Source organism: Anomaloglossus baeobatrachus, chromosome 7 (genome assembly GCF_048569485.1).
Source record: "Anomaloglossus baeobatrachus isolate aAnoBae1 chromosome 7, aAnoBae1.hap1, whole genome shotgun sequence".
Taxonomy (NCBI): Eukaryota; Metazoa; Chordata; class Amphibia; order Anura; family Aromobatidae; genus Anomaloglossus; species Anomaloglossus baeobatrachus.
The window spans coordinates 235,066,666-235,086,044 of record NC_134359.1 but is presented as its reverse complement, the minus strand read 5'-3'; the positions used below and the strand labels follow the sequence as shown (position 1 = coordinate 235,086,044).

Below are 19,379 nucleotides of genomic sequence, written 5' to 3'. Positions count from 1 at the left end.
TGGCTCTATGGATAGATTTTCCAGTTATAACTGACACTGGAGCACAGCGTCATTATCAATCAGATATTTTGTCACTCTGTTATAAAAAGGTGTTGTGCCCTTTTGCATGTAAAACATTGTGTCCTCTTGCCTTCGAGGACTCGTAGAAATAGTAACCTTTACATCTCTCTCTTTCTAGAACCAGTGTTTTGGGTGTACGTGAAGGAAATTCTAAACAAGCACGAACTTCAGAGATTCTACGCCTTGAAGAACATAAGTACTGATATAGGGAGGGGACGCGCCTGGCTGCGATGTGCCTTGAACGAGCATTCCCTGGAGCGTTACGTACATATGCTGCTTGCAGATCCAAACAGGCTTAGGTAACGCTCAGATCAGCGTACCTCCTCTAAAAAGAAAAGTTTCTTGTTGTAGACAATGTTGATCAAACAATTAATTTCAGGCAGTGGAATTTAGGTCAGCCTGCTCTGATGACGGGATCAGAGGGAAGTTATTACTGATAATATTAAAGGGAACCTGTCACATGGCTCCTGCTCCCCGAACCATCAATCAGAGACTGGCTGTCTCATTACAAAATTATATATTTGTTTTGGGCTGCGGCATTTCCGGGGAAAAAACAAATGTAGGTATTTGTAATGAAACTCTCTTTAATTAATGGTCCGGGGAGCAGGAATTATGTGACCGATTCGCTCTAATGTATCGGTGGCACATGACTTATTTCTTCCAAAGACAATACTAAGGACCAGGGGGCACTCACTGCGAGTGGAAGAAAAGCGATTCCGACAGCTAAATAGGAAAGGGTTCTTTACAGTAAGAGCAGTCAGACTGTGGAATGCCGACCACAAGAGGTAGTAATGGCAGATACTATAACAGCTTTTATATCAGGGCTGGATGATTTCCTCAGTGCACACAACATTGTTGGTTATAAATGACTTGGTGACCAAATGTAGAACTGGTGGAGGAAGGTTGAACTAGATGGACCGAGGGCTTTTTTCAACCTAAGTATCTATGTAACATTAGGAACAAATGCTATGGTCATGGAAGACCTTGAAAAATTTTGTCGCACTGCAACCCTCATGGTTATCGGCACTGCTGGATTAAATGGTCACTATCTTGTCATCAAGATATGCATGAATCAATATAAAAATACTGTTACATATCTTATTAAGGATATATGCTTTTTTTTTTTTCTCTCCACTTATTAGCCACTTCTCCTCCCCATTTCCTCATTAACTTAACCTGAATTCACCAAACAATCATTCTTTACCCTACAAACATTACTTTGTGCAAAAGAACAATTACACGGAAATCGTGGAAGAGAACCTCTGCAATGCAAAGTGAAAGTGCAGCCTTGCTATATTGTGTGGGGGTGCTACATTACAGGGGTCGGCCCACCAACAAAGTACACTTTAATTAATGGCTCTTAAAAGGATATAAACTGGGACACTGAGGGTGATAGAGGGGACATGGGAAGTGATAAAGGGGTACATCAGGAGTGATAGGGGAGGGACACGGGGATGTGATAGAGAGAGGACAGTGAGGGTGAAAGAGGGGAACATGGAGAGTGATGAAGGGGGACATGGGGAGGCATGGAGGGGGAGGACAGGGGGATTTATGGAGGGGGAGGACATGCAGAGTGATGGAGGGGGGGACATGGGGAGGGATGGAGGGAGAGAACATGGGGAGGGATGAAGGGGGAGGGACATGGGGAGAGATGGGGGGGGCATGGGGAGAGATGGAGGGGGGGACATGGGGAGGGATGGAGGGGGGGGACATGGGGAGGGATGAAGGGGGAGTGACATGGGGAGAGATGGGGGGACATGGGGAGGGATGGAGGGGGAGGACATGGGGAGGGATGAAGGGGGAGGACATGGGGAGGGATGGAGGGGGAGGATATGGGGAGGGATGGAGTGAGGAGGATATGGGAGAGTGATGGACGGGGGGGGCATGGGAGAGTGATGGACGGGGGGGGGACATGGGAGAGTGAGGGACGGGGGGGGACATGGGAGAGTGAGGGACGGGGGGGGACATGGGAGAGTGAGGGACGGGGGGGGGACATGGGAGAGTGAGGGACGGGGGGGGACATGGGAGAGTGAGGGACGGGGGGGTACATGGGGTTTTGATAGAGGGAGGATACTGCTGCATTTCAGTAAAACCTATGAGGCTGCAATAATGCAACCAGTACCTGTTATGCTAGTGGTGGTTTGCGCATCATAAATCAGATGATTGTTTTATTTAACACTAGAACTACTGAGGTAGTCATTTTGACTACTTTGCACCATGTATTTCTATATAGGTGTCACGAGTCCAGTAGTTCTAGTGTTAAAGCACCTCTGAACGTTTTTTCCTTATTTTCATCCCCGGGGTGTTATCACTAATGTACGTTCTCTACCTCTACTAAAATACTTACCAGTCACCAACTTCTACTCCAGTCCCAATCCGCCATCTTGTGATCACAGCTTTTGACTGACTGGAAGTCAGAGGTATGAGGCACAAGCTCTCAATGTAAGTCTATGAAAGCCTTGTTGTGGATTTCATAGACTTACTGGAGCAATCCTGCTAGTCATGATGAAGACGACTGGAGCAGTGCAGTGAACGACAGAAGACGGCAGCCGGTGAGCATATTACTACACGCAGCGTACAGACAATATTAATACCACTCCGGAGGTGAAATAAAGCGTCACTTTCCGTGATTTTTTATTTATTTATTTTTTTTTTAGCTCTGTGACTGGGAGACTGAGTGTCAAAAACTCTATTAGTGCAGTTGTCATAGGAGCTGTCATTTTAGGTTACTGCACATCTAGGGAGAATTGAGGGTTCTGGGGAAGTTGCAATCAAAATTTGTTGTTAGTCCGTTTTCATAAAATTAGAAGAATTGGAAGGTTAGAAACTATAACCATGTTTGCAAGGAGTTAAAACGCTGGAACCTGTATACAGAATCCTCTTCTTGTGTATTATTTTGTGGGTTCGGATAATATATGTCATTGATGTTGAAATTGTTATATGCTTTTTATGACTCTACAAGCTATTTTTCTTTCATTTTTCATGATATTGATTTTCAGTTTCTTCTATGAAGACTGGTCATTTCTTTTAGATGAGGAGCGTTCCAGCATGCTTCCTACCATGGCAGCCGGTAAGTCTGTGCTTCCCTGATTACTGGTGAGGAGTGGATCAATATAATAGCAATGTCATCTCACTTTGTTGTTTTTTTTTTTGTTTTCTTCTGGAATGTCGGGCATCTAAAATCTCTGCTCAGAGACTTCTGTCACTGGAAAGTCTCCTACCGTGTTCATGCTGCCTTTAGCCTTATGTCAATGATTTCTAGTGGCAGAAATCTGTGTACTGACTATAAGGTTTAAGCGATTTACTGGTGCCTTTAATGCAGAGGGACAGGTCAGAAGCAGAACTCCGCATACATGTGTCTTGCAGGCATCATTTTATTGGTGACCCCTCCTTTTATTATAAACTAGAAGGTGGCCCGATTGTAACGTATCGGGTAGTCTAGAATGTGTATGTAGGTTAGCAGATGGAATAATAAGGTAATGAATGGTCTGGATGGGTTAGGTTTAATTTACTATTCTTATAATTGTTTATTGGTTTTAAAATGACAAACAACAGAAGGAACAGTTTTAATAGATGAGTCTAATGTTTAATGATGTCCATGGCTTGTAATGAAAGAAGGCCATGAACAGTGTAAAGTTAAGTAAAAATATGCTGATGCTGTGATGTGGCCCAATGCTGGTATGTGCCCCCATCGTGGTGCAGCCACCATCCTGACATGTGCCCCCATCCTGCAGGGTAATGTGTGCGGGGGGTGGAGCCGGGTGGGGCCATGGCGCTGAGGACGTCAGTGCTGGGGACTGCATGGCTGGGGACAGGTGATTATCCAGGTGTGTGTGTGTGTGTGTGTGTGTGTGTGTGTGTGTTCAGTGTATACATGCGGAGGGCGGAGCCAAGCGGGGTAATGTGTGCGGGGGGGTGGAGCCGAGCGGGGCCAAGGCGCTGAGGACGTCAGGGCCGGGGACTGCATGGCTGGGGACAGGTGACTATCCAGGTGTGTGTGTGTGTGTGTGTGTGTGTTCAGTGTATACATGTGGAGGGCGGAGTGTGGGGAGGTGGAGCCGAGTGGGGTAATGTGTGCGGGGGGCGGAGGCAAGTGGTGGGTATGTGTCGGCTGGGTTGCCGGTGTGTGTGCTCCCGGGGGTGCAGCACTCACCGGGGAGTCGGGGCTCCGTTGGGGTGCGGGGAAAATTGTCGGGCGTCGTCCTGTCGGCCCATAGTTCGGGCTGTTCAGTTAGCTGAGCCGTTGGTCGCAGGCTCTTTAGCGCGCGGTGTGGCGATGGTTGTCACTGTAATGATGTCATTTTGGAGCAAGACAGACAGAATAAGGCAATTATATAGATAGATAGATAGCAAGATTAGCAATAATGAATGCCCAGGGTATCAAAATAGAATTATAGCAAGGCTTAATAAACAATTTAAAACATAATCTTTAATCGTTAAAGGAGAAAACACATACTGTCCTCACAGATTGCTATTATGTCAACCCGAATATATTCCATACAAATCTAGCCTCTCTGGGTACGAAAGAATAAAAACGAAGCAGATATAACCGCCTACTAGCTCATACCACCATAGCCAGATAAAAAGATTGGTCACCACAAATAGTGCCACAAAATGAAAACTAAAGTGCTCATGTGTCAAATAACAAACAAACTAAACACATAGCATAAACCGTTTCTTGGACTGATCTCACCCAATCATAAGTTCTAGACCATGTTCTCTCTTACACCGTTAAAGGCACTAGGTCCTCCTCACGTGACACCAGGTAACCGCTGTGTTGGAGCTCCACAGTTCCAGAGTATATTCTCCCGACGCGTTTCCTTTACTCAATTCATCAGGGGAGTTTTCTTTACAAGCAGTAGTGATCCTGGCTACTGGGCCAGCGGAGATGCATCGCCTACTCCATCAGCCTATGTCCTCTTTATGCTGCACGGCATAGAGACAATTCCGCTGGCAGCTTATTTTGAGGGGAATAAAAAGATCAGCTGTCCAAAATTGTTGATCCTTTTGTTCTTCCTGAGATAAGCTGCCAACAGAATTGTCCTGACAGTGTGTATGTCATACAGAACACAGCAGTGAGCTTGGCTGAGTGAGTACTGTACTTCTGTGTATCGAGGATTCAGGAGAGATGGCCTCTTTCAGCTTCCCCAACAATCTGTCCCCATACACATTAGACAACTGGTTGAACCCATTAATACCCATCTAAGGTGAATGGGGGGTGGGGGTGAGGGGCTTAAGAAGAGTTCACCAGTATTGTGATCCTAGAAATCCTCTTAAAGGGAACTTGTCACCACTTTTTTGGCGTATATGCTGTGGCCACCACCACCGGGCTCTTCTATACAGCATTCTAACATGCTGTATATAAGAGCCCAGGCCGACGTGAGAAAATAAAAAAACACTTCAACCGGTCGCTCGGTTGGCCAGATGGGCGTCTGTTCTCCGGGCCATCTTCGTCCTTCTTCTGAAGCCTGTGTGCATGACGCGTCTACGTCATCCACACTCACCGGTCCTGCGCAGGCGCACAACAATACTTTGATCTCCCCTGCTCAGGGCAGATCAAAGTTCGCCTGCTCAGGACCTGAATGCCGGCGAGTGTGGATGACGTCGGACGCGTCATGCACCGCGGCTAGAGAAGAAGGAGGACGAAGATGGCCGAAAGAGGCGGCACCGGAGAACGGGGACGCCCATCTGGCCAACCAAGCAACAGTTGGGTAAGTATTACAAAGTGTTTTTTTGTTCTACACAGCAGCCTGCACTCTTATATACAGCATGTTAGAATGCTGTATATAAGAGCCCAGTGGTGGTGGCCACAGCTTATGGGCCAAAAAAGTGGTGACAGGTTCCCTTTAAAAATAAGGGCAAATAATTGTTGGCTTCCTTTTTTGTGCATCAAAGGTGATAAGTATCTGCCAAGCATTATTATAGGAAGAAAAAAAATGAACTAGGCGTATCAGGGTGTCCCATAGACTTAAAATCATCACCTTTCAAAACCATCAAAATCAACCTAGTCCATCATAACTGTGATGTTATTGGCCATCTTATGTCGACGTCTGGATAGATTTCATGTCTCGTATTTTATTTTGTAAGGTTTGAATTCAATCCTGTTTGCAATCAACATTGATAACAAGGATCTCAATGGACAAGCAAAAACGGTTCCCACAGTTTCTCACCTTCTGAAGGAGTCCACACAGAATGTCACCTCGTTACTCAAGGAATCCACACAAGGCGTCAGCAGCCTCCTGCGAGAGATCACATCATCTTCTGCTGTTTCTATTTTAATCAAACCAGAGCAAGACTCGGACCCTCTGCCAGTGCTTTCCAGAAGTCTTACATCAGGTGGGATTTTTGACAAAACATGAGGATCATTGAAGGGTTTTCTCAAGTTGTCTTCAAGATTTCACTGCTTCCTTGCCTTTATCGGCTTCCTTCTTGAAGGGGGATGGGAAGGTGGTTGGACAGTTCTGACCAGCGGCATAATTACTCCGCTGACCAGAGCCATGCCCTATCCAATGCTGCAGTTTAGCCCCAGCTTTGCCTGTGCAGCATCGGAGGAGTGCGGTGCGTTAAAACTGCTCTTACCAGCTCCATAGCAAAGTGCTTGTAAGCGCTGAGCTGCTTTTCTAGCAGACCGTCTTATTCCGCAGAGGTGGCCAGTATCCTAGACAACGTGTAGTAAACTCTACATTTAAAAATTCCTGTTTTTGAGAATAGTTAAGATTTTTGATTACAAATTAACAAGTGTGTTCGATCTTCAGGAGCGCACTGCTCCCCAGCCTCCCTGCCTTCTGCTTTCCAGCGGACAGTGCTTTAAAAAATGACTGCCAACTTGTACCACCAACATCATTGAAACGCTGTCCCGCACTCTTTGCTCTAAGATGCTGCACACAGAAGCAGCTTTGAAGTCTGCAGCATGGAAGGGGAACTGAAGCCAGATCCAATAATACTGCCAGCTTTGGAGCATCGCTTACAAGCGCTTTTTGAAAGAGCTTGTAATCCCTGCACTCCTTTCCTAGGAGGTCTTGCAGTGCTAATATTCTGCAGAGGTGGCTGGTACCCTAGGCAGCGAGCAGTAAACTGAAGAATTAAAAATCTTTCTGTTTTTGAGAATAGTTAGGATTTTTGATTGATCTTCAGGAGCACACTGCACCCCAGCCTCCCTGCCTTCTGCTTTCCAGGGGACAGTGCTTTTCAAAATGACTGCCAATTTGTACCAGCAGCATCATTGAAGCGCTATCCCGCACTTTTAGCTGTATGATGCTGGGCACAGAGGCAGCTTTTGACTCTGCAGCATTGAAGCTGGATCCAGTGATACTGCCAGGATTGGAGCAGCGCTTACAAGCTCTTTTTGAAAGAGCCTGTAATCCCTGCACTCCTTTCCTAGGAGGAGGTCTTCCAGTGCTAATATTCTGCAGAGGTGGCCGGTACCCTATGCAGCGAGCCATAAGCTGTAGAATTAAAAATGTTTCTGTTTTTAAGAATAGTTAGGATTTTTGATTACAAATTAACAAGTGTGATCGGTCTTAAGGAGCGCACTGCCCCCCAGCCTCCCTGGCTTCTGCTTTCTAGGGGACAGCGGGTTTCAGAATGACGGCCAATTTGTACCAGCAGCATCATTGAAGCGCTATCCTGCACTCTTCGTTCTAGGATGCTGCGCACAGAGGCAGCATTGACTCTGCAGCTTTAAAGGTGCATCCAACGATACTGCCAGCTTTAGAGCAGCGCTTCCAAACTCTTTTTGAAAGAGCTTGTAATCCCTGCTCTTCTTTCCTTGGAGGTCTTCTAGTGCTAATATTTTGCAGAGGCAGCAAGCTGTAAACTATTGAATTAAAGATAAATCTGTTTATGAAGAACAAGGAGAATTTATAATGACAAGTAAATTGTACATTTTCTACCCCCTTACATTTTTTCCGCTAAGTAACTTTGGGCAGGTGGATTACGCATTTTTTGCACTTCTTAAAGAGTTCTTTTTGTCCTTTTCATATGATGTTAATATGGCAGAGGTAGAAATTCCCTTGAATCTCGCTGCTATTTCTTTTCTTTCCTGTAAGAAGCTTATCTTCCTTGTTTAATAGTACTTTCCTAAAATATGCCAGGAGAGGCGGGAAAAACCCCCCCAAAATTCTGTTTTTTGTTTCCTGTAGATGGAAAAGTTAAAAAGGATCGAAAAAAAAAGAAGAAAGTGTCGACTATCATCTCGTTTGATGATGACGGGGATATGCAGGATTCGCATCTGGCGGTGGCTTCAAAGACGGCAGTGAGTGGCATGGAGAGTTCAGAGGAGCATTCTGACAGGTCCTCCGCCGCACCGTCTAACTTTGAAACGCAGTTTGAAATGAACTTGAATGACAAAGAAAATGCAGACTGCTCCTGGAGAAACCAGGCTCCATGCGTTAATGGGGATTTCGGATATGGAAAACTGGACGTGAAGAGCATAGATGATGAAGACTTGGATGACTATGACACATACGAAGCACAAGCTGTCAGAAAGTCAGAAGTGAGAACGGAGAGTGTTTCCGCCGCACAGTAAGTTCTTCCTAATCACAGTGCCGCTTTGTAAGTGTTTTTCTAGCCACGATTCCTCTGTACCTCTGTCATTTCGTATGATACTTTTTGTAATACCATAGTGGTTTGCTTTACGGTAAATAAAATCCCTTTAACAGTGAAGTGCCACTATTGAAATCCAACACAATACTTCTGATCTGTCACGGGAAAACAGAAGCGGTGGTGGTCTTTGTTTTCGGCTGTTTTTTGCACCGTATACTGCAGGCAGTATGAGAATATGCCGACATCTGCTGCCATGTTTTATATGAAAAGAATTAAACCTCTGCAGATTTGACATTGGCATAGAAGACACTACTTGCAATGGAAGCAGCCTGACTTATTTCACAGCTGCTGTGAGATTCCATTCTGAATTATTTGGGGGAAAATAAAGCACTTTATGTATAATAAAAAAAAAAAAAAAAAAAAGTCTAAGTTTTTGCGCAGCATGTAGTTGCACTAAAGGGTACTTTACACGCTGCGACATCGCTAACGATATATCGTCGGGGTCATGTCGTTAGTGACGCACATCCGTCGTCGTTGGCGACATCGCAGCGCGTGACAGCTAGGAGCGACGATCAGCGATCGCAAAAACGTCAAACATCGTTGATCGTTGACACGTCGCTCCTTTTCATAATATCGTTGGTGGTGCATGCCGCTGGTTGTTCGTCGTTCCTGCGGCAGCATACATCGCTATGTGTGACACCGCAGGAACGACGACCATCTCCTTACCTGTGTCCACCGGCAATGAGAAAGGAAGAAGGTGGGCAGCATGTTCTAGCCGCTCATCTCCACCCTCCTCTCCTATTGGGCGGCCGCTTAGTGACTCCGCTGTGACGTCGAACGAACCTCCCCCTTAAAGGAGAGATTGTTCTGTGGGTGTCTCCAGCGACGTCACTAAGCAGGTATGTGCGTGTGACGCTGCCGTAGCGATATTGTTCGCTACGGCAGCGATCACCCCCATGACGAAACAGCGACGTGGGAAGGTGCTATCGCGCACGACATCGCTATCTATCGCTAGCGATGTCGCAGCGTGTAAAGCACCCTTAACTATTGCCACTTGTGGCTTTTTTGTGTCATTTCTGCAAAATTTTTTTGAACACATGGAATTTGGTTTGAGTTGGCATTTTTAGTGCAGCCCTACATATTCGATACCCTGTTTCCCTGAAAATAAGACACTGTTTTATTTATATATATATATATATATATATATATATATATATATATATATATATATATATATATATATATTTTTTTTTTTGCCCCCAAAAAAGTGGTAGGTCTTATTTTCGGAGGAGTATTTATTCTCGGGGAAACATGGTTGGGGGAAAGTTTACCCCCCCCAAAAATGAAGATCCCTCTTCACAGGATCATCATACTTACCAGACCCCAGGCGTCTGCGTGGCTTCCAGGTCCTCCTGCAAGCTCCCGTGGGCGCTCCCAGCAGGTATGCTCTAGTGTTATGGTCAGGAGACTGCAAAAAGATCTACAAAAATCCCATTAAAAGGTTGAATATAATGCACAAAAAGTAGTTGGAAACTTAGCTGGCTGCAATCCCCTGACTACAACAACACAACTAGAAGTAGCGTTGGAGCGTTCTTAACCAACCTAGACGCCTAGTCACCGCTGGAGAACAAGCCAACCTCAAAGATGAAATGAGGAATCCAGACTTCCCTCGGAAGAGCCCCATAGGAAAGTAAAAGCCCCCAACATATAACAACGGTGATGTAAGAAAAAGCAGCACACAGATGGAAAGTATAGGGTTAAGCAAAGTGAGGCCCTGCTAGCTAGATACAAAAGGACAGGATAGATTACTAATTGCAGCCAGCAAAAACCCTGAAAAAGTACTAATACCTGATATTAAAAATATACCCTTAAATATCACACGATCTTCCTCCCGCTATATCAGGAACTATTGTGCAAATACAAGAGATTCAGGACATCTTCCCATGAGGCAAATACAATTATCACCGGCAAAGGTTAGACAGAGACAGATTTCCTTTTATACCCCCAGGCTAGACTCAATAGGCTGCCTGAAACGGCAATCATCTTCTACACCTGTCTGAGCGACAAATGCAGAATCAGACTCACTACCAGCACTAGCGACCAGAGGGAGTCCAGAAACACCCCCAGGGACAGCACCATCTCTGATAGAATTCACAACACTCCATGCCGTCCTCCCCTCCTGTCCGACCCTCACACATTAGATCATGTACACGCACACACACTCATACACACTCATACACACACACACACACACACATATATATACACACACACACATATACACACACACACATATACACACACACACTGATACACACACACACTGATACACACACACACTGATACACACGCACACACACACACACACACACTGATACACACACACTCATACACACACACACACTCATGCACACACACACACACACACTCATGAGATTGTACATACAATCACGCACACTCACCACATCCGGTGATACCTTTTGCTTCCAGCCAGCAGAGAACTCTCTTGTCTCTATAATGCATTCCACCACTTGGTCCACCATCCGTTTCACCCACAGGTCCTCATGTTCCACTGTACAGTGTCCCAGGTCCTTTTGCTGCATAGAAGCAATCGATATAGCTGGATGTGGTGTGTGTGTGTGTGTGTGTGTGTGTGTGTGTGTGTGTGAGTGATCTGATGTGTGCGTTCCGCCACAGGTCCTTGATGCTTTCCACTGCGGTCCTTGATGCTTTCCACTGCTCCCGGTCGGCATCTGGTGAGTATGATCACTGGGTCGTCTTTCTGCTCTTTTTTTAGGGTGTCTGCTTTCTATAATGAAGTTTCCTGCAGTGTTATTTAACTTTTTTAGCTGCATGGACACTTCATTATTGAACCGCGACTAACTCTTATTTTCAAGGTAGGTTTTATATTTGCTGCTATATTTCTGCAGGTAGGCCAATATTTTCGAGGTAGGTCTTATAATTTTACATTTTAAGATGTCCCAAATTCATTAAGCGGCCTTCACCCACTTTGGGTCAAGAATTGTGTAAATAAATTCCTCCAGTGTGTTTTTCATGCATATTTGTAGGGATCCTGGCTTTGTCCTAGTACAACATCTTAACAGTCCATCACTATATTTACTTAATAAAAATAGCAGGAAGTTTGAACAGGCACCAGCCTCTGGAAAGTGAGAGTTGTGATTTCTCAAAACTGCCTATGCTGGGTGTCCGGGGATAGGGAATATGCAGGACTAAGATCCCTGTTAGGTGCTGAGAGGGAGGGGGATAGCTATGCTTTGTATTGAAATCAAAGGGCTGCAGGTAGGTGGCTGGCATCTTAGCAGTTAACTTCTATTCTGGAATGTAACTACTGCACACGCTTGGCTATAGTCTCAAATCACTAGTGACTAAAGGCCCCGTTACACGCTACGATTTATCTGACGATATGTCGTCGGGGGTCACGGTTTCCTTGATGCACTTCTGTCATCGTTAGCGACGTCGTTTGGTATGACACCTACGTGCGACTCCGAACGATCGCAAATAGGTTTAAAGTCGTTGATCGTTGACACGTTGTTAAGTTTCAAAATATTGTGTGTCGTTTGGAACGCAGCAGGCATATTGCTACGTTTGACACCCTGCCAACGACGAACAACATCCACACGACCGCCTTGGTCAAACAATATATCGTTGAACGATTTTGTGTCGTTTGTGAGATGTGTACGTGTGACCGCTACAAAACGACCTATGTGCGATCTCGGCAAATCGTAACAACGATCTGGGCGTGTCACATCGCTACTGAGATCGTCAGATAAATCGTAGCGTGTAACGGCCTTTAGTCCATGAAAACTAGCTGTATGTTGGGAAAGATAAAAGCTCTCATTGCAGGAGAAGAACCACAGATAGAAAAAGCATGTCAGTTGCAGTTTGATGATTTCTAATTAAGTAAAGCAATTTAATACCATGAGCCTAACACTTTAAGCCGCTTATCTGACAAGGTGTACCTACAGTATATCATAATGAAGTACACCCTCATATTTTTGTAAATATTTTCTTATATTTTTTCATGGGACAACACTGAAGAAATGACACTTTGATACAAAGTAAAGTAGTCAGTGTACAGATTGTATAACAGTGTAAATTTGATGTGCCCTGTAAATAACTCCACACACAGTCATTAATGCCTAAATCACAGGCAACAAAAGTGAGTACACCACATAAGTGAAAATGCCCAACTTGTGTCCAAAGTTTCAATATTTTGTGTGACCACCATTTTTTTCCAAGCACTGACTTAACTCTCTTTGGCATGGAGGCAATGTAGCTCCCCACACCCAACACCACCATCCTTGACTGTAGGCAAGACACACTTGTCTTTTGTACTCTTCACTTTGTTACCGCCACACACGCTCGACACCATCTGAACCATATAAGTTTATCTTGTCCTCATCAGACCACAAGACCGTGTTCCTTACAGAATCCTTGTTCTTAGTTTGTTTGTCTTCAGCAAATTTTTTGCTGTCTTTCTTGTGCATCATCTTTTAGAAGAGTCTTCCTTCTGGGACAACAATCATGCAGATAACTTTGATGCAGTCTATGGCATATGATCTGAGCACTAACAGGCTGACCCCCCCCCCCCCCCCCCGCACCCCTCTGCAGCAATGCTGGCAGCACTCCTGTATCTATTTTGAAACGACAACCTCTGGATATGACGCGGAGCACTTGAACTTGGCTTTTTTTGCTCGACCATGGCAAGGGCTGCTCTGAGTGGAACCTGTCTTGTTAAACTGTTGTATGGTGTCTGCCACCGTGCTGCAGCTCAGTGTCAGGGTGTTGGCAATCTTCTTATAGCCTCGACCATCTTTATGTAGAGCAACAATTCATTTTTTTCATATCCTCAGAGAAATTTTTGCCATGAGGAGCCATGATCACCTTCCAGTGACCCGTATGAGACCTTGTAACACTGAGTCACATGACACCAGGAAGGAAAAATGGCTAATTGATCAGTTTGGCCATTTTCACTCGGGGTAATATATATATATAAATGTATGTATGTATATATGTATGTATGTGTGTGTGTGTGTGTATGTGTGTATATATATATATATATATATATATATATATATATATATATATATATATATATATATATATATATATATATATATATATATATATATATATATATATATATATATATATATATATATATATAAATATACACAGTGCCTACAAGTAGTATTCAACCCCCTGCAGATTTAGCAGGTTTGATAGGATGCAAATAAGTTAGAACCTGCAAACTTCAAACAAGAGCAGGATTTATGAACAGATGCATAAATCTTACAAACCAACAAGTTATGTTGCTCAGTTAAATTTTAATAAATTTTCAACATAAAAGTGTGGGTCAATTATTATTCAACCCCTAGGTTTAATATTTTGTGGAATAACCCTTGTTTGCAATTACAGCTAATAATTGTCTTTTATAAGACCTGATCAGGCCGGCACAGGTCTCTGGAGTTATCTTGGCCCACTCCTCCATGCAGATCTTCTCCAAGTTATCTAGGTTCTTTGGGTGTCTCATGTGGACTTTAATCTTGAGCTCCTGCCACAAGTTTTCAATTGGGTTAAGGTCAGGAGACTGACTAGGCCACTGCAACACCTTGATTTTTTCCCTCTTGAACCAGGCCTTGGTTTTCTTGGCTGTGTGCTTTGGGTCGTTGTCTTGTTGGAAGATGAAATGATGACCCATCTTAAGATCCGTGATGGAGGAGCGGAGGTTCTTGGCCAAAATCTCCAGGTAGGCCGTGCTATCCATCTTCCCTTGGATGCGGACCAGATGGCCAGGCCCCTTGGCTGAGAAACAGCCCCACAGCATGATGCTGCCACCACCATGCTTGACTGTAGGGATGGTATTCTTGGGGTCGTATGCAGTGCCATCCAGTCTCCAAACGTCACGTGTGTGGTTGGCACCAAAGATCTCGATCTTGGTCTCATCAGACCAGAGAACCTTGAACCAGTCTGTCTCAGTGTCCTCCAAGTGATCATGAGCAAACTGTAGACGAGCCTTGACATGACGCTTTGAAAGTAAAGGTACCTTACGGGCTCGTCTGGAACGGAGACCATTGCGGTGGAGTACGTTACTTATGGTATTGACTGAAACCAGGATTAGCCTTGACATATATACATATATATATATATATATATATATATATATATATATATATATATATATATATATATATATATATATATATATATATATATATATATATATATAATATATATATTATATACACACACAGTGCAGACCAAAAGTTTGGACACACCTCATTCAAGAGTTTTCGTTATTTTCAGGACTCTGAAAATTGTAGATCCACATTGAAGGCATCAAAACTATGAATTAACACATGTGGAATGACATACTTAACAAAAAAGTGTGAAGCACCTGAAAATATGTCTTATATTCTAGGTTCTTCAAAGTAGCCACCTTTTGCTTTGATTACTTCTTTGCACACTCTTCTCTTGATGAGCTTCAAGAGGTAGTCACCGGAAATGGTTCTCACTTCACAGGTGTGCCCTGTCAGGTTTAATAAGTGGTATTTCTTGCTTTATAAATGGTGTTGGGACCATCAGTTGTATTGTGCAGCAGTCTGGTGGATACACAGCTGATAGTCCTACTGAATAGACTGTTAGCTGCTTTTTTCTTGCCATAATACAAATTATAAGTAAATAAACATGAGTGGCCATCATTACTTTTGGAAATGAAGGTCAGTCAGTCCAAAAAATTGGGAAAACTTTGAAAGTGTCCCCAAGTGCAGTGGCAAAAATCATCAAACGCTGCAAAGAAACTGGCTCATATGAGGACCACCCCAGGAAAGGAAGACGAAGAGTCACCTCTGCTGTGGAGGATAAGTTTATCTGAGTCACCAGCCTCAGAAATCGCAGGTTAACAGCAGCTCAGATTAGAGACCAGGTCAATGCCACACCGAGTTCTATCATCAGACACCTCTCTAGAACAACTGTTAAGAGGAGACTTTGTGAAGTAGGCCTTCATGGTAAAATAGCTGCTAGGAAACCATTGCTAAGGATAGGCAACAAGCAGAAGAGACTTGTTTGGGCTAAAGAACACAATGAATGGACATTAGACCAGTGGAAATCTGTGCTTTGGTCTGATGAGTCCAAATTTGAGATCTTTGGATCCAACCACCTTTTCTTTGTGCGACGCAAAAAAGATGACCGGATGGACTCTACATGCCTGGTTCCCACCGTGAAGCATGGAGGAGGAGATGTGATGGTGTGGGGGGGCTTTGCTGGTGACACTGTTGGGGATTTATTCAAAATTGAAGGCATACAGAACCAGCATGGCTACCACAGCATCTTGCAGCGGTGTGCTATTCCATCCAGTTTGCATTTAGTTGGACCATCATTTATTTTTCAACAGGACAATTACCCCAAACACACCTCCAGGCTGTGTAAGGGCTATTTAAGTAAGGAGGAGAGTGATGGGGTGCTACGCCAGATGACCTGCTCTCCATAGTCACCAGACCTGAACCCAATCGAGATGGTTTGGGGTGAGCTGGACCGCAGAGTGAAGGCAAAAGGGACAACAAGTGCTAAGCATCTCTGGGAACTCCTTCAAGACTATTGGAAAACCATTTCCGGTGACTACCTCTTGAAGCTCATCAAGAGAATGCCAAGAGTGTGCAAAGCAGTAATCAAAGCAAAAGGTGGCTACTTTGAAGAACCAAGAATATAAGACATATTTTCAGTTGTTTCACACTTTTTTAAGTATTTCATTCCATATGTGTTAATTCATAGTTTTGATGCCTTCAATGTGAATCTACAATTTTTAGAGTTCTGAAAATAAAGAAAACTCTTTGAAGGAGAAGGTGTCTCCAAACTTTTGGTCTGTACTGTATATAATGTCAAAATGTAAAATAAATGAAATAAACCAATTCAATATAAATGTAAGTTTCATTGTCTTTTTTGCTGCATTTCCTAAGTGGTGCAAGAAATGTAGTAATGTAATGAGCACAGTTTGATATAAACAGCCCCCAGGTTTGTAGAAGCAGTTATGGCGCTCAATGCATAGTGTGATCTCCATATAATCTGAGTGTATGCGTTAAAATACTCGGATTCTGATCCAATTTTCAATTATACACTCAATAAAGCATCGGCATGATTGCATTATGTGAGCAGCCACAGTATCTGCTATCAGCAGTAGTCTCTGCATGGAGCTTATAGTGTATACGTATGAAAGGTAAGTTAACGACTTCAAGTAGATATCAATTATACTTTTATATGGAAGCTAATAGATCACCAGGCTCTAACTTTTCAATGTATTGTCTGTAATTGCTTTCATGGGCACTAAAATTGCAGTATAGTCATATAGTCCTATCTACTTAAAGGGATAATCCCATCTTCAAGATCCTATCCCAATAAGTAGTGGTAGCGCTAGTAGTAGCAATAATAATGGGAAATACCTCCAATTAGAAATGTAGTATAGTTCTTCTGATTCACTGTCACTTACCTCATGTTCAGGGCATTGCAGGATCTTGGGTATCCATGGTTACAACCATTCATATAGTCAGTTATTTAGTTAGCTAGTTGCTTGCAGTCATAACCATGGATACAAGGTCCTGCAATGTCCTGAACATGAGGTAAGTGACCTAGTGAATCAGAAGAACTATATTACATTTTTTTTTTTAATATTATTATTATTATTATTATTACACTTCATACTGAGATAGGAATAACCCTTTAAAGTAGATTTGTCAGCAGATCTTACAGTACAAACTGCATAGATTATTAAATATAGCTCTTACACCTGATGATTTAGGTGTACTTATTCTAAAATCAATGTCAGAAAATAAAATGTCAGAATGGCTGGGAACAAAAATTTCCTGCCTGATGTAAAAATGTCCATCTTAACAATAAAGGAAATCAACCACCAGGTTTTTGCCCTATAACTTTTAGCTGATAAATCAAAGTCTTGATTGTATAGTAATCTTTGTCCAAACATCTGAAAATGACGTCATTGGTGCAGTGGCTTGAGTATCTGGGCAGGACTTTTTGGGTTGGGTCTTCTGTAATGTTTCCACCCCAGGCTGCCTACCTGTCCTCTGTTTAAATTTCTCCTCTCTGCCGTTGCAATTAGCGCTATGTCTGGCGCATGCATGGTATTATTTTAAAGTTTTTCTCTACGTCTTCTATAAAATGGCGCCGGAATCAGTGTATGTGTGTACCACGATCTACAGCGCCATTTTACTGAGGACACTAAGGCGATGACTATGAGAGATGGTGGCTTATGTGCGGATTAAAAGAAAAAAAAAAGAAAAGAAAATAATTCAGTCTGCGCGTGCGCCGTCGCCACTCATATTCATTTTTACACTCTCTTGAATAAAATGGCGCTGGAGATTGTGGTACACAGATGTACTGATTTTGGCACCATTTTATTGAAGGTCTGGAGAAAAACTGTGCATGTGCCGGACATTGCCACTGCACCAATGACGTTATTTTCGGATGTTTGAACAAAGATTACTCTGCAGTCAAGACTGCTATATCAGCTAAAGGTATCATATTAATCAGTCTCCTTATGCCATAATGGTATTACCTTTTAGTTTTTTTTAAAAAAAAACGTTATGTCATGGATTTACAAATGAGTACATCAGTCCCATCAGGTCTAAGAATTCTGTTTAGTAATGTGTGCATATTGTATTGTGAATTAGAGCCTCTAAAGGGGTTGTCCAGAATAGGGAATAGTTTTTTTTTTTGATAAGGGTTAAAATAAAAAAAAATTACTCCTCTATTCTGACCTGTTCCATTTCAATATCATCGCTCTAGTCATCCCTGTTGGTCTCTGCGGATCACAGGCTGCCCACCTACCATCACTTACCGGGGTGGTCTTGTGCTGTACATACAGGCCTCACCATGCTGACACTATGGTTGATGACACTTGAGCAGCTACAGGGAATGTTGCTTTTTCCCCCAAAAAAATATCTGACAACCTCTTTTAACACGTTTGTAGATAAGCTTTAAAGGGTTGTTCTCAAGTAGCCTTCGCTGCAGGAGCGCAGCGCTCCCCAGCCTCCCGGCTTCCTGTTTGTTGGGGGTGGACTCCAAAGTGACTGACAGATTTGGACAAGCAGCATTATCCTGCCACTAACCTATACTTTATGGTCACTAATACTGCAAGTAGAGGCACTTTGCCTTTGTAGCATGGGATGTGCCCAGCTATCTGGCCACTGTCAGAGCAGCGCTTGCAAGCTGTATAGTAAAGAGCTTGTAGGCATTGTGCTTCTTGCCTAGGAAAATGGCCATAGATAGAAGAGTGGCCACAAGTAGTAAACTATGGAATTAAAAATACCTTCGTTTTTGAGAACAATGAGGATTTTAAAGGTAAAATACAAGGTTTCTTGTTTTTACAAGTACCTTGCAAATTTACAGAGATGATATGATGGAAAAAAAAAACCCTTTAAGAGCGTCCGAACATTACATAATAATTAGTGTGTATGATGTGTAGCATATAATCCAGCACAATATACATAAGCTTCTGTTTCATATGACTGGTGATAGGATTGTTTGGTGTAAATTGTGATTTGTGGTTCCCCTTTATTTTAGGACACCTGTAGGGAGCTCGGAAAATCCCCAAGTTTGCTGCTGGACATCATTACAAGTCTTAGATAACAACTCTGAGGTCTTATTCCCTGTTAATGCTCCAAGTTCCTTCACCCACTCAGGTAATCAATGTGCAACGTATTCTCTCAATGTTATATTGTACACACAGGATAGGTGATAACTTT

The 19,379-nt window shown here is 43.2% G+C and overlaps 1 protein-coding gene across 3 annotated transcripts in view; it reads left to right on the top strand.

Moving 5' to 3' along the window:
* Positions 1-19,379, top strand: part of SNX29 (sorting nexin 29) — a 584,130-nt gene that overhangs the window by 48,304 nt on the left and 516,447 nt on the right. For all 3 annotated transcript variants that reach the window (XM_075317954.1, XM_075317953.1, XM_075317955.1), the window contains exons 5-9: positions 179-359; positions 3,060-3,130; positions 6,148-6,396; positions 8,202-8,583; positions 19,198-19,316. In XM_075317954.1, the coding sequence (XP_075174069.1) occupies positions 179-359; positions 3,060-3,130; positions 6,148-6,396; positions 8,202-8,583; positions 19,198-19,316 (1,002 nt within the window). The remainder of the gene's footprint in view (positions 1-178; positions 360-3,059; positions 3,131-6,147; positions 6,397-8,201; positions 8,584-19,197; positions 19,317-19,379) is intronic.